General features: G+C 35.7%; 1 protein-coding gene across 1 annotated transcript; it reads right to left on the minus strand.

The window, feature by feature from the left end:
- Nucleotides 1-4,562: 4,562 nt before the first annotated feature.
- Nucleotides 4,563-15,394, minus strand: LOC127434873 (scavenger receptor cysteine-rich type 1 protein M130-like). The gene is made up of 7 exons (XM_051687907.1): nucleotides 15,248-15,394; nucleotides 9,023-9,325; nucleotides 7,262-7,570; nucleotides 6,353-6,658; nucleotides 5,261-5,352; nucleotides 5,033-5,134; nucleotides 4,563-4,900 (listed from the first exon to the last, which is right to left on the minus strand). Exons 2-6 carry the CDS (start codon nucleotides 9,195-9,197, stop codon nucleotides 5,036-5,038), a joined length of 981 nt encoding a protein of 326 aa, XP_051543867.1. The 5' UTR covers nucleotides 9,198-9,325; nucleotides 15,248-15,394; the 3' UTR covers nucleotides 4,563-4,900; nucleotides 5,033-5,035.
- Between the last annotated feature and the right edge of the window lie 519 nt (nucleotides 15,395-15,913).

Consider the following 15,913-nt stretch of genomic DNA (forward strand, 5'->3'; position numbering starts at 1 on the left):
GGCTTTGCGTGGTTTGGCTCCTCAGTATTTGGCTGAACTTTTAACCCATTAAATTCCAAAACATGAACTCCACTCCGCTCCTCCAATTCTGGTCTTTTAACCGTTCCTCAGACTCGTCTACGCACTATGGGTTATAGGGCATTTTCTTCTTATGCTCCAAAAATGTGGAATTCACTTCCACTACTTTTAGCTGCCATCTACTGGCATGTTACTGTTGGTTCTATGTCATTTCAATTATGAGTATTTTATAGATGAGGGGGAAGCTTCCAGCTGGAGGACTCAGCCTAATAATAAACTTTATTTTATATAGTGCCTTTATAAAGGCCCCTCAAGGCATGCATCAAAAACAGTTAATAAAAAATAAAAAAAACACGATTCAAAATAATAATAATAATAATAATAATAACAATAAAGAGACAAAATAATCAAGTAAAAGCTATCCTAAAGAAATATGTTTTGAGATAAGCTTTAAATACACTAAAAGACTGTGCTTCTCTAATATCAGGTCACCCTTCTCAATGTTCTCACCTCTTTAAAAGTGTATTCATGATTGCAGGATCATTTGGGTCAACTCCAGAGCCAGCCTTCATCTCAATCCTCAGCAGAACTGTACCATCTGTGTGAGAGAAAATCTAAATTATGTTATTTCTTACTCAATTATGCTGTCATAAAATGGATCACCAGAAAATGAAAATGTACAAACTATCATGTCATTCCAAACCCACATGACATAAAAACAGATATTTTGAGAATGGCACTTGTGTGCTACTTTTGTGTCTTTTTGGAGCATGGCAGCTACTTCAAATGTGGAGAAAAAAAAAAACAAAAAAAAAACAGACTGGACAGAGTCTCAAAACTTCTCCCTTTCTGTTCCACAGAAGAGATACTTGGATTAAAACTGCACGTGAAACACTCATTTTGTGTAAAAGGTGTGATACTCACCCTGACAGATGATTCCAGCATCCTTCTCATGTCCACAGCTGCTTGATATATAATCTCTTAGTGTAGATTCAGTGTTATCACACTGTAAATCACTTAACTTTACTGGCCCTGAGCCCTGGCCAAACTAAGCATCACTATTTGAATCTATAACATCTCCACAGACCATATCTCTACACTGTAAAACAGGATGGCCCCATTAAGTTATGTTAACATATTTCTTATCTTTAACCCCAATTGTCATGACAAGTTTTGGATATTGAACTCAGGTTTTCAAAAAATTAAACAAAGTAATCCATTGTCTTGACTACTTGTGAGTTTTGTCTGGGTTTTCAGTGTTCATTTAAATCATGTCTGTAAGTTATCCGTTGAAAAAGGGGACGGGGGAGGAAGGGTGATATTGAGCGGGAAATATAGAGAAGCTGACACCTTTTTGAGTGAGCTGGAGAAGCTGAATTTCTGTTGAGTAACACAAAGGCGGATAGGAGGTGAGTTTGTATTTTTTAATTTGTGTTGATAACATTTAAAAAGGTTGCCACCTTCTTGTGTGGTGAAAAGTTCAGCACACTTACCATGCTCTGCGAATGTGACTGCACCAGTTCTGTAAAACATTGGAGAAACCTGGATATTATTTTGATGAAATGGATGTTTTTACAACCAGCCTTTATTAGAACCTGTTGTCCTACTAGGAATGAATTCCAAAGCCAATGTTAAAGCTTGTGTAACACTGTTCTAGTTAAAATACATTTGATATTTTTGAGCAGATAAGATGCAAGTTCATTCAGTGTAAATAAGGAAACTGGCAAACTTGCCGTTATTAGTCAAGATGAGAAATAAATGTAAGAAACTATTTAAAAACATTAGTACTCTAAACTTAAAATGGCAATTGATACGAATATAGTTTAAATTATCTTAACTTGAAAGTGTGAGTTGAGGAATCGTATGTTTATTTGACAAGATCAAGTGAGTTTTCTTTAATTGATAATGTAACATAGTAAGTTGTTTTAACTCAGAGTATCATGTTGAAACAACAAATGATTATTAGTTTAACAACTTGTAAAATGTAACTATTAGAGTTGAAACAAAGGTTATCTTCAAGTTGAGTTTATTCACGTTTTCAAGGCAGCAGGTGAACTTTAGTTTCTAAGTTTATCCAACTTGAAATATTTTACAGTGTACACACCACTGCAGCATCTGACAGATCCCAGCCATTATCACACACTGTTCTTGACCATAGTAGAAAACCTCCACTCGTCCAGAACAAGAATCGCATGCCATTAACTAGTCTGACTGAACCAGCCTAACTTGAAATGATATTGCCTAGAACTTCAAATTACAGAACTAAATAAAAACAACAAAGTAAAAATTAATGATGTAATGTGTGTTGCTACATACATAAAAGTGGAACCAGCCACATGGAACACAGCATTGTTGCTCAACAAATATTAAGGGAATCACTAGAGCTGTCTGGGGAATTACAATCAATTTATTTATTTACAAACATTTAATGTGAAATCAACAAAGTATCTTGTCAAAAGGTGATATGATTCAGATATTAATGTTGAAATAGACATACACCTTTAAAGAACAAATAAAGAAACATCTATTTTAAGTAGGTACAAAAATAGTGAAAAGTACAGAAATGGGAATTTCATGATCTGTTTAAGCACCCAAGATGACAAATAGCATCATCAAAATTCACACATAAAAATAAAAATCACCAACATTGTGATTGAATATTTTTTATAGTATAATTTTGCTGCTCACCTGCACTGTATGCAGACTTCACAACTGCTGAAGGCTGCCTGCTGCCTTTGAAAACAGCGAGTACACTCCTGTTAAAACGCATGATTAGTAACAGTCATATTTGGCTTACACCTATTGAAATGCCATTCCCCTGTCAAGGTTTCCTCCTTAGGAATATATTCAGACTACAAAATGTTTTTAAATGGGTATAAATATATACACTGTACTGTTTCTGTTCATATGTGTGTACCCCAAATGCTTCATAACCAGCAATGGTAATTAACCTCACACTGATGTCTGAACCTGTGATTGTGAAGGTGACTTAATGATAATCATAATAGAATGAAATCTATTTTCACTCTTTTTTTTTTTTTTATTATTACTCTATAGGTTGGGTGATGTAATGCTCATACAGATGTGAGACACATTTAAATACAGGCAGTGGTGGCTCAGCAGTTAAGGCTCTGTGTTACTGATCAGAAGGTTGGGGGTTCAAGATGCCACTGTTGGGCCCTTGAGCAAGGCCCTTGACCCTATCTGCTCCAGGGGCGCCATATCATGGCTGACCCTGCACTCTGACCCCAGATTAGCTGGGATATGTGAAAAAAAAGAATTTCACTGTATATGTATAATGTGTGATAAATAAATACAATTATTATTATAATTATTAAATGCACCTTCAAGAACATGATAAAGTGTTGTGGTGGGCTCAACTTGTGGGAGGGTTCATAGCTAAGCAGTTAGCATGGAAGCTCAACCTCAGTTCTCTTTCCTAACAAAATCCAGGATTTGTTTTTGTCTTTTTGCATTGTTTTTATAAACATAAAAGCCTTCTTTTTCTTTTTACCCAAACATATTTTATACTTTGGTCCTTGGTTTTAGAACTAATTATATTTATTATGAAGTAAGAATCAGCACAAAAGAAGTCTTTCTCATGAGTCTGCGATGTTATTCGTCTTTTTTATTTGATCCAGTTGTTTCAAAATGTCAGAATGCTCAATATTTCATGTGCATATACACCGTTATCATGACCAATTAAATCCTTTAATGATAACCCACACAGCAAGGCACCCTGGCCTGCAAGTGTGTGTTTCTTGATTTAGATCCCTGTAAACTACAGCTGTGGTAGCCAAGGAATGGAAATTTTTAATTCCTTAAACTTTTTAGTATTATTAAGTGATTGAAAGTTGACAAATATATTTAAATGTATTATTAATTTACATTTCATGTTACATATTACATTAAACAATGAATTATGCTTAAAATAATCACTTAATATACTGTATATTCAAGTACTAGATGTCATGAAACTTAAATTCATATAGGCTATATTCATATGTTGATTTGAATACAGCCCAGAATGCAAATTATATAGCTTGTTAAAGAATTTTTTTTAATTATACCAATGTGTCATCATACTATTTAATTCCATGTTTGAGAAAAATATATGAGTATAATTTGCAATTATATTCGAATACATTTATATTTAAATATTTACTGTTCTTAATTATTACTGTTATACTGTTAAATATTATTCAAGTGGCATCTTGAATTCTTGTTCATTTGCTTTTCTAAATGGGTAGCTTTGCATTTAGCCTTCAATATATTTGACCACTGATCCCTCTGTAATTTCATTAATGTAACTTAATTTTCGGTTTATATACAGAAAACTTATGAAGTATGTTGTCTGCGGCATCTCCTCTCAATGAACCAGTGCCATGTATCTGTGTGATGGAGTGCAGTCCTATTGTGTACTTGCTCACAATACTGAAACCAAACAAAATATGTCTTCATATATGTGATGTATTCATAAGACAGTGGAATGTAATTGAATTTCAATAACACAATTTATAATATATCATAAATATATAGTTCAGATAAAATTAAAATTCATAAGAAGCAGTAATGAAAACAATTACAACTTAATCTAAGGGTTAGTTTACAGCTAAATTAAAACATGTTCTTTAAATCTATGAGTGTGACTACAGAGGGGTGTGACTGCACAAAGGATATGTAAAATTGACATGACATTTACCTATGGCTGTGCTATAGGCTTACCACGTTTAAAATATGTAACATCTATTTAACATTTATTTAACTGAAACAATCCCACTGGATAGATAATTATTAAAAATATATAGAAAACTTTTAATCTTTTTATGTGGATCCCAAATGATGGAATTGCTATGGTTACTCTCCTGTATTCAGAAACAACCTGTAAAAAAAAAAAAAAAAAAAAAAAAAAAAAACATTGTTAAAAATTGTTATCAGTTACTATTGAGGGAGTAATCATATAAATTAGCAAGCTAATAAACAAGTAACATATTAAAACTGCAAATTCACAAACTTGTCAAGGTGCAATTTTCTCTTTTATGCGGAAGATTTTTCCATCGGGCTGAGTTTTCCAGCTGAAGGTAAAATTTCCATCTGCTTGTAGTTTCTTCTTTATCTATGAGATTTAATGGCCATACAGTAAACAGAAAACACACCTGATATCAACGTAAACCATGTGACATAAAAGCTGGAGTTCAGAGTACAGAGTGCATTTCACTGTTACTCTTTCTGCTGCTCTCACCTTTTCCAAAATGATCTTCCCATCAGCACTATTTGGGTCAACTCCAGGGTTAGGCTTCACCTCAATCCTAAACTGCAATTTAACACTCACTTCTGTAAGAGAAATTGTGTGATGTCATTGGGGTGCTTTCTTCAAGGAGGCAATGAAGGCAGTGTAAATTATGTACAGAACAAAAACAAAACACCAGCATCTCATTTGCCTCTCTTGAGCTCACAGAGTTCTCTGAGGTCCTAAAGCATGGAATAAAGGCAGTCGAAATGCAGTCGAGGTCATGTGAAAGGAGATGTGATTTTGACAAGGATGCTAAATGTGATGCGCTTCTTTAAGGCTTTGAATATGTTTAAAAAATACAGCTGAAGGCATCATACCAATCTTAGAAAAAGATTGATAAAGAGGACTTTGAAAACATACATTTTGTCTTCACATAGGCTTTAAAAAAAACATACAAGTTATTTAAAATTATATTTATATGAGGGCCTGGGTATCTCAGCGAGTATTGACGCTGACTACCACCCCTGGAGTCGCGAGTTCGAATCCAGGGCTTGCTGAGTGACTCCAGCCAGGTCTCCTAAGCAACCAAATTGGCCCAGTTGCTAGGGAGGGTAAAGTCACATGGGGTAACCTCCTCGTGGTCGCTATAATGTGGTTCTCGCTCTCGGAGGAGCGCATGGATGCTTGGAGAATAGCGTGGGCCTCCACACACGTTATGTCTCCGTGGTAACGCGCTCAACAAGTCACGTGATAAGATGCTCGGATTGATGGTCTCAGATGCGTTGGCAACTGAGATTCGTCCTCCACCACCCGGATTGAGGCGAGTCACTACGCCACCACGAGGACTTAGAGCGCATTGGGAATTGGGCATTCCAAATTGGGGAGAAAAGGGGAGAAATAAAATTTCAAAATCTATTTAAACACTCATAACATCTACAGTACAACCATATTCAATTAAATAAATGCTCCAGATTCATGAAATGTTCAAGATATTTAACCAAAATGAGAATCCCACCACTGCAATCCTTTGGTCATTTGACATGACAAAAAAAGTGACAAAAACCTGTTGTTAACTCCTTGTAAAGCATTAACAGGCTTTACCTTCGCATGTGATTCCAGCATCACGTTCATGGCCACAGGGGTAATGTCCCCATCCACCGAACATACAGCTTGTAAGTGAGCTCTCTTTCCCAGTGCACTGAACTTTATTCATCCATGTCTGTCCCTCACCCGGCCCAAAATAAGCATTTAGCTTTGCCTCCACGTGACTGCTACATCCCAGCTCTCTACAAACCACAGATGCATCAGTTTTGTCCCAGTTATCATGACACACTGTTCCCCACTGACCATCATGAAGAATCTGCACTGTTCCAGAACATCTACTGGGGCCATTAACTACTTTTATCACTAAAGGAAAATGCAGGGAGAAAAAAAATGTTTCTAACAAACTTATTATATACACTCCCTAAACACATGCATAAGTCACTAGTCTCAGTGATGCCTACCCATCAAAAGTTTGGACACACCTACTCATTCTATAATATTATTTACAACATTTTTTTTTTTTTTTTTTTTTTTTTTTTAAATAACAGTGAAGTCAGCAAAACTAAGCCATAACATAATGGAAGAATGGTAAATGCGTGGTTTCTAAAAATGATATTTTAGCTTCTTCCAAGTACCCTCATTTTGACTAGATTAATGCTCTGCATACTCTGGGCATCCTATCAACCAACTTCATGAGGTGCATCCTGAGATGATTTTTAAACAATATCGAAGGAGTTCTCATGTACGCTGACCACTTGACTGCTTTTCTTTCACTATCTGGTCTAACTCATCTATAAAAAACACATTAGTTGAAATTTAAGTTTTGTGTAAAAATACATGTATGAACAATTTATATTTGTCTACAAAATTAGTCAAGCATTAAAGCACAAGTCTTTAGGCTCTGAGACACAAATTCAGTAAAGTATATCCAAACATTTGATTGGTAGTGATTTTTATGATACTCACTTCTGCAGCTGACTCCAACATCCTGGTTATGAGTGCAGGAGTGTTTAATCCACCCAGCTGAAGTACAGCTCATTAGTGTAGACTCACTCCCATCACACTTTACATCATTCATCCATACTAACCCTGAGCCCACTCTATAATAATCTCCACTCTTTGCCTCTATAACATCTCCACAGCCCATCTCTTTACACACCACTGCAGCATCTGATAGATCCCAGCCATCATCACACACTGTTCCCCACTGACCATCATGAAGAACCTCCACTCGTCCAGAACAAGAGTTGATGCCATTAACCAGTCTAATGTGAGCTAATGAACATAAATGAAGAGGCAGGGATAGAGGGTTAAAGAAAGGTTGATAATTTTGTTGGAAATAAATGGGTATTTGATGCATAACATGCCCATGAGCTTTTTTTAAAGGTACACTACAGAGGATTTCTTGCATAATCTTTCGTTAAAAATGAACATATTACCATTATTGAGCCAGTACGTAAAAAAGAGCATTGCCCTATACCTCGAGTCACTATGGTAAGCCTACAACAATGATTTTGCATTTAGAGCTATCGGGTTGATTTGGCGTAAAATTTCAGGCTTCTGTCATTCGTCCTTGCGCGTTTGTAATGTCCGTAACCAAGAAAAGATGGTCCGTCTGCAGATATGCTTCTTACTTGCTCAGATGACATATTTTTCAGATAAATATGTCTTTTTGGATCTCTGCTCTGATATGGTGACCACAGGCGACACTGGGTGTACCTCAAACCATCAGATTAATTTGCGCAAATGAGCAGTGCCAATGCACAACTGACTTAAAGAACAAAACAATGTTCCTCCGCAAGCAACTTGCAATTTTATGTTTTGACCACAGATGTCGATAGAGAACCCAGAATTCTGTAGTTTACCTTTAATCATGATATTAGGTTTCAATTTATTTATACATTTTTCACTCACGTTCACAAATAACTCCAGCATCCTTTTCATGTCCACAGCCATTATTTCCCCATCCACTTGATTTACATTTTCTCACTGAAGATTCAGTGCCACATTGTAAATTACTCAACCACACTGGCCCTGAGCCCTGGCCAAAATACGCATCTTTTTTTGCTACTGCGGCATTATAACCACAGCCTATCTCTCTACACACCACTTCAGCATCTGTAGCATCCCAGTCATCATGACACACTGTTCCCCACTGACCATTATAAAAAACCTCCACTCTCCCAGAACAAGAGTTGCTGCCATTCACCAACCTGATAAGAGCTAATGGTCACACAGAGGAAAAAAACAAATTTGCAGTAAGACATTTGATATGTAAAAACATAAGCTATTTAAGGTATTGTTCTAACTTTAAGCACTTCTTCTAAACCCTATTTTGCAAGTACTCCTACACTTATCACAAGGTCTTTCAGTAAATGTACCAAGTCAGAGGAGTTCACAAACTCACACAAGAGTCCTCATCACATTATGATTCGGGATAGTTCACCCCAAAATTCTGACCTCATTTTGTTCCAAACCAACAATTATCTTTTAACAAAATCTTTTGCTTTAAAAGTGGGCTTGGGCTTCCATACTTTAAAATAAATTCCACTTGGATTTATATTTTTATTAGTTAATGTACTGACAATCGTACATTTGTAAGTTTGGCTTAAACTTATTGCTGAGGTGTCCAAGTATTTTTGGGCATTCATTCAGTATATACAATCATACAGAGACCTGATAATGGCTTATGTGCAGAAACTGTTGAAATTTAAGTTAGTAACTTACAGTGACAGAAGACTCCAGCAAGATTTGACTGGCTACAGCCTGTCACTGGAGAATGAGACCGACAGGTGCTCAGTGTTGATTCATTTCCAACACAGTTTACATAATCCATCCATGCTGTAGATGAACCTCCAAAATAAGATCCAGTCTTTGCCTCTATAACTTCTCCACAGCCCATCTCTCTACACACCACTGCAGCATCTGATAGATCCCAGTCATTATCACACACTGTTCCCCACTGACCATTATAGAGGACCTCCACTCGTCCAGAACAAGAGTTGATGCCATTCACCAGCCGAGTTTTGGCTAAAGCCCATGTAAATAAAATAAGACACAAATAAGAAAATAAGACATATGTATCTTAAACATATTGTGTGTTTGTGTCTGTGTGTACATGTACTGTATGTGTGTGTGTGTATATATATATATATATATATATATATATATATATATATATATATATATATATATACACACACACACACACACACACACACACACACACACACACACACAAATATACACTACAGTGCAAAAGTCTTATAGCACATTAGCTATTTCACAAAACATTTGTCTTAAGACAATTATGTTATATCTTCTGCTTTGGTGTGCTTATATATATTATATATAGACACACACACACTCATTGTATATACATTTTAGTCTATTATACTTCTGACAGAAGCTTCTGGCCAAAAGGTACATTATCATAAATATTTATTTTCTGTTGATTTTGTTGCGTCGTGCCTAAATTTCAGTGTTGTGGCCTATTTCCGTTGTGTTGTGGCTTACTTTTCTGCTGGGTTTTTTTCTGTGTTGTGGCTAATTTCCATTGTGTTTATGATGATTGAAATAAACCTATTTCTGTTGTGTTATCAGCTTTTGTTTGTTTTTTTGTTGTGTTGTGCACTCCGGGGTCACTGTATTTTAGATTTGAGCCTTGGTCATTCACTTGGTTCATTTGTAACCAATTACTTTATTAAAAAACACAAAACGACATAACAGCGTTGAGAATTGTTTTCATTAAACCAAATAAAATGCTATTGATTCAGCTGCAGTAATGGAAAACAACAGCTCACTAGGTGCGCTTCATTTTTTGACCAACAGATGGCAGTAAATCGTACCGTGTTGTGCACAGAAGCTGAGAAAAAAAAAAAGAAGAAAAAAAAAACTTTTAAATACATGTCTTGAAAGCCATTTGCTAATAACAAGCATATTATACACACACACACACACACACTCCCATCAACCCATATTGGGCACACATGACTGTTACAAACATGCTGTCAATTTGTGTAAAATGTTTCGTACTTACCTTCACAAATGACTCCAGCATCTTTGTTGTGTCCACAACTAAAGTATTCCAACTTGTCTGATCCACACTGTTTCAGTGTGAATTCAGTGTTAATACATTTAGCCTTATTCATCCATGCTGGTCCTGAGCCCTGCCCAAAATATGCATCTTTCTTGGGCTCTGTAGCCCTTCCACAGCCCATCTCTCTACACACCACTTCAACATCATTCAAATCCCATTCATCATGACACACTGTTCCCCACTCTTCATTATAGAAAATCTCCACTCTTCCAGAGCAAGAGTTACTGCCATTCACCAGTCTGACTGAAGCAGCTGTGTTTGGAGGGGCATTACTCAAAACTGTGCATTAGAGCAATAATGAAAATCAGAGAGACTCACATACCTTAGGTATTATGTATGACAAAATGTTTTGCAAAGCTGTGTTAATGTAGTGTCTTACTCAAAAGCAGAACAAGCCACGTGGAATACAGCATATTTCTAGAAAAGAGACTGAAAAAATAATGACAATAAATGGATTTGTTAGGGAAAAATCCTTGTTCATTTGATGAAATTATAACACAAAGTGTTCTAACATAACCCTTATTAAAATAATCCACATTAACTCTAAAAATAAGACTGTTTAACGTATTACATATTAGTAAATTTAGTCATTGTTATCATTATGCAATGATTCAGATTCCATTCCTTTAACAAAAGTTGTTTTATATAACCTAATTTTAAAAAACTATTAAGTATACATTAATAGATTCTCTGTAGCAGCTTGAAAATTAAAAAGGATTATTCCAAATTAAAAGACCAGCAAAGATATATTTAAAATGCATGTTGAGCCTGCACACTGCAACTTGAAAACCTGAAATTGTGAAAAAGATGTTAAATGATCAGAGACAATTTTGTTCCATTCACATATATTTTGATAACTTTTTTGTATATTAAAAAGAAAGATCTTTTTTTTTTTTTTTTTTCACCTTTTGAAATGCAACTGTCCAGCTGTGCTCCTGCCTCAAAGTGCTAGTACTCAAACAGTTGTGTTTTGGGTATTCAGGGTGCTGTTGCCCAAAGATACATCGACTTACCCATGGCCCCTCCCAGCTTCTATGGCCCACCTTTATATCTAAATATTGTTTGAAAGCCAAATAAATCTTTAAACTTTGTATTTGACTTGGATATCAGTGAGGTTTCCCTAATGTGGAATATTTGTCTCACACTAATGGACTACTTTGAATGTTGTTCAAACCATTTTGAAGGGGCAAGTGAAAGAGAATTTTACTTGACCGACCAGACAATCAGACTGATTAAAACGTCAATAACAAAAAAATAACCGGCTGTATTTGTGATAGCCTAGGGCTTGTAAGACTGTCACAAAAATTATCTGCATCACTTCCGGGAAAGTCAAAGAACTCTGCGAGAACCAACGTCATAAAACTCTCACACAGAGGAGCATCTCCACCTGAGAAAACACACCCCACTGATTGGGGACCATAAAACACAAATCACACTCACATCTGCTCTCTCTCTCTCTCACCTTAGGTCACTTTAAGGACACTAAAAACTAAGTTATGACTTATCCTGTTCTGTAATGTAAAAGGTTTTCTGATCATACATGTTTGGTATCATTCAAAAGGTCTCAGTGCAACTGGTAAAATGGTCTCATTCCCTTTCAGCAAAGTCAAATCACAAGTAAGATTTAAGAACTTAATAAAATACAGTATTCTATCCGGGGCATGCCCCACCCAAGTCTCACACAGAGACCAGATGCTGTATGCAGATTAGGTGTATTCTTTGTAAACATCAAACAACCTACTCAATCAAAGGTGGATTTACAACTCCCTAAATTGTAAACCAAATCCTAAATAACATCAAACACACACATCTGAAATAACAATGGAATCGTTTGGTACTTAAGGAAGGATGGCAGAGAAGCTCGGGGAATCTGCAAATCAGATCTTCCATGCTTCGTCGTTTGCATGTAGTTTTTTCTCTACCAGGTATTCCTTATTATTGATAAATGTTTGAAGGAATCTGTAAATCAGCTCTCCCATGCTTCGTCGTTTGCATGTAGTTTTTTCACTACCAGGTGATTGCAATTTGTATTTCTTATGTTTGGTAAATGTTTGAATGGAATACAACTTTAATTATATTATTATGCTTGGTTCACTGATAGCTTTGAGTTTGATTTATTATTTTAATTGGATTGTTTGAATATATTACTATTACCTGGTAAATAAATTGTTATTATGATTCATTCTGAAGGACTGTTTTCTAGTATATTTCTTGTTAACTACAAATCTATGGTCAGAGTTGGCTTAATTAAGCTACTTCAGAAGTAACCCATTAGTTAAGTATGTAAGAGGCTAAACGGTAAACCGAGAATCTGTAATAGATCTTAGCCAAGTAGAATTAAATGGGAATACTAAATGTAGGACCGAGAACCTGTAAAACAGGACTTAATTGACTGGGGTTAAACGGTAAACCGAGAATCTATTATAGAACTTAGCCAAATAAGACTAAACGGATAAAGCCGAGAACCTATAAGGACTTAGTCTAAAACTTACTAATATCTGAAACTGATGAATTTGTAGTTAAAGGACCTGTGTCTGACCAGCACAGGACCCAAATAACATTGAAGTAACAAATGCAGTCTAGAAGAGAGAATTACTAAATTCAGAGCATAGATACATCAACGAGGTTTTTCATAATTGGAGTCAGATGAAATAAAGAAAAGAATTAATGATAAGATTAATAAAAAACATGGAACTCAAATCAAATAATCAAAGTATTATTTAATGTCACGCACGATAAGACAGAACACGCAGGAGACCTTCAGCCACGCCATTGGATACCATCCTTGGGCCAGTGGGTGACTTCCCCCTTACAGGCTGTGTCACTTATTAGAAAAGTTCATATTCTTATTCTGTTGAAAGTAATCAAAAGCACATAATTGTATAATTCGTAAGTGATCTAGTAACAGCTGCGCCCTGTTTGATTGACAGGTGGCGTATGTGTGTGTGCTGAACATGTGCATGTGTTCCTAAAATGCTCGCACTAATGCGCACCTGAATGGTCAAATACATTTCAAAATTCTGCCAAAATGCCCGTCTTGGTGAGGTATTCATGTAAACACAGAGAGTGATGTCTAACGTGAATGTAAACAGCGGAGAAAAAAGCGGATTTGTATTAAAATGTCAGAATTTTAAGTATAAATGTAAGCTAGAAGATCTGCTGCCATCTAGTGTGTCAGTATAATAATCAAACAACCATAACAAGAAAATGAGAAACCACTCACTGCTCTTGACTGGGTAACTTTAGTAGCTTTAAAAAGTATTAATGTATTATAATCATACAGTGAAGACCAGTAGTAGTTTTATGTTGCATTTCATTCTGAATGTTTACTTGAATACTTGATACTGCTGTTAAAAAAAGCACTGAATTTTCTGTTTCTATTGCTCTTTTATTACTGACTGTTTACTAGTCTTTAATAATTACTTAAGAACTTGAAACCATTCTTCCATAATTAACATATTAGTAAGTGTTATTATTTGTTGTGGTTTTGATAAATGGTTGAGCTGGTATTGAGAACTATCGACTACTGAAATTTTGGTACTGTGATAATGTACAGCCTTTATTGTACATGGTAGATCTTGCTGCAATAACATGATGAAAACGTAGATCTCATTCCATAGAAGTGTGAGCACCCCTGCTGTAAATGATGGCGATGGAGGCTTTCCTTTGTTTGACTACCATACGTGACATAAAATAATTATCATATGACAATAGCCTCCTCCCCTACCCAGTGCAGTTTACATTTCTGTCACAGAGAACTGAGTTGATTGTATAGGTACACTATTATGTTGGCCATCGGTCATAATTTTAGAAAAATATACAACATAAACTTTGACATGTTACTTGAGCATGTAACCATATTTCTCTCCAGACAAGTTACTTTTTTACTCAGACAAGTGAATGACCAATTGTACCAAATGTCCAGCCCTGGCTCAAATGCATGCTCTAGTCGATTTTGTGTTTTGACCATTTGTGAACTGCGTTAAACTCGTTTACCATGCTTTGTGGGTGTGACTTTTTTGCCATGTGGTCACCATTTATGATTAAATTACTACTAGAGCACAAAACTGCTTTCAAGAGCACAACGTTCTTCATAGATCTAGCCTCTTAATTTTGCTCTCAATGAATGTGCACCAGATTGATGCATTTAACTTAAAAATGTAAAAAAATTTCTTATGGGCCATGAAGGTCCGAGGTCCATCCACCACTGTCTCACAAAATCTTGTGGGAAACACTGAGAGTATCCAATTGATTTGGGGAAAGAATTCTAAAGTACACTTAATTCAATAGTGCCAAAGTAAAAAATATGACAAAGTGAATATCCATTTGAAATAATGGTGGATAAATATTAATTTGAAGGGTTTTGGATCCATAAAGTGCTAACATTCACATTTTTACTAAGGAATCTAGAAAACACTCCATGTGCACTCCAATAACTTCCTCAAGTTGACATGCCTGTTTTTAATACCTGATTTGTTATGCTTCAGTGTTCAGTTCTGTTTAAAAGGTCGCTTCAGGCAAAACAATGCAAATTCATTCCGTGAACATACCAATTCCCCTGATTTGCTTTTCTTGCAATGTGCTGACAGCAAGAGAAGAAAACAGTCAAATTTAATACTGGTTACTGCTTATAGCGATAGATTCTAATATTACAATTAAAAAGTTATTAGTTTCATTCTGCCATATCTGATCATTTGCATTTAACCCAGTGTGGATAACTATTTCATATTGCAAAGGTACGCATGACCAAATGTTTTATTAAATTGATGAAGAATACATCATCAAAATTGTTTATTATTATTATGATATATGAAATTCTGCATAAGACCCAGAGAGAGTGCAGGGCCCCTCACCTTGGCTCCATGGAAGGTTGGTTGGCCACCTTCAGTTCCTCCAGCGAGATGCACTTTTCTAATATCAGTTCCACCACTAAGCCTATGTTGTCGCTCTTTGCTTGCTCACCTACAGGGCAGGACACAGCACTCAGCAGACAAAATGTGCTTGTTATGTCTGCACCTGGCAATGGAGCAGGGGTAGAAACATTAGATGAGAAATTTAGAATCAGAATCAGCTTTATTGGCAAGTGTTCTCATGTACAAAAGGAATGTTTTTTGGTGACAGGAGAAACAAGTGCACACAGAACATTACAGTGAGACACAGAATATAAAACAAGGCAAGAGTATAAATAGACAATCAAATAATAGGACGTATAACATAGGATGGCATATGTACAAATTTGATACAACTTATCTCAGAACATGTTGTTTTGTACTTTAAAAAATAAAGTTACAATTATTTTCCAATTTGTATGGGTACCTTCACCATTTCCATTCTCTGTTTGAACTGGAATAGAATGGTTTCCATAAGAGCCATCCATCATGGCTCCACCCATGTCAAAAGTGATCATTAAATAAAGACAGTATATTTGCATGAGGGATTCGTTTTTATATGCTATTTGGCAAGTGCTTGTTATACAAAGTGAATTACAGTGTACAAAACATGTGGACAGCTTCCCTTAA

The sequence above is a fragment of the Myxocyprinus asiaticus genome, chromosome 45 (genome assembly GCF_019703515.2).
Source record: "Myxocyprinus asiaticus isolate MX2 ecotype Aquarium Trade chromosome 45, UBuf_Myxa_2, whole genome shotgun sequence".
Lineage (NCBI taxonomy): Eukaryota > Metazoa > Chordata > Actinopteri > Cypriniformes > Catostomidae > Myxocyprinus > Myxocyprinus asiaticus.

What these genes read in the sequence shown, in the direction of transcription:
- LOC127434873 (XM_051687907.1), bottom strand. Translation starts at nt 9,197, where the DNA reads ATGGGCTGTGGAGAAGTTATAGAGGCAAAGACTGGATCTTATTTTGGA. An exon ending in TGCTGGAGTCTTCTGTCACT is followed by an intron (nt 7,571 to 9,022) that starts GTAAGTTACTAA and finishes TATGTTCATTAG; the next exon opens with CTCACATTAGACTGGTTAAT. An exon ending in TGCTGGAATCACATGCGAAG is followed by an intron (nt 5,353 to 6,352) that starts GTAAAGCCTGTT and finishes TTTCTCTTACAG; the next exon opens with AAGTGAGTGTTAAATTGCAG.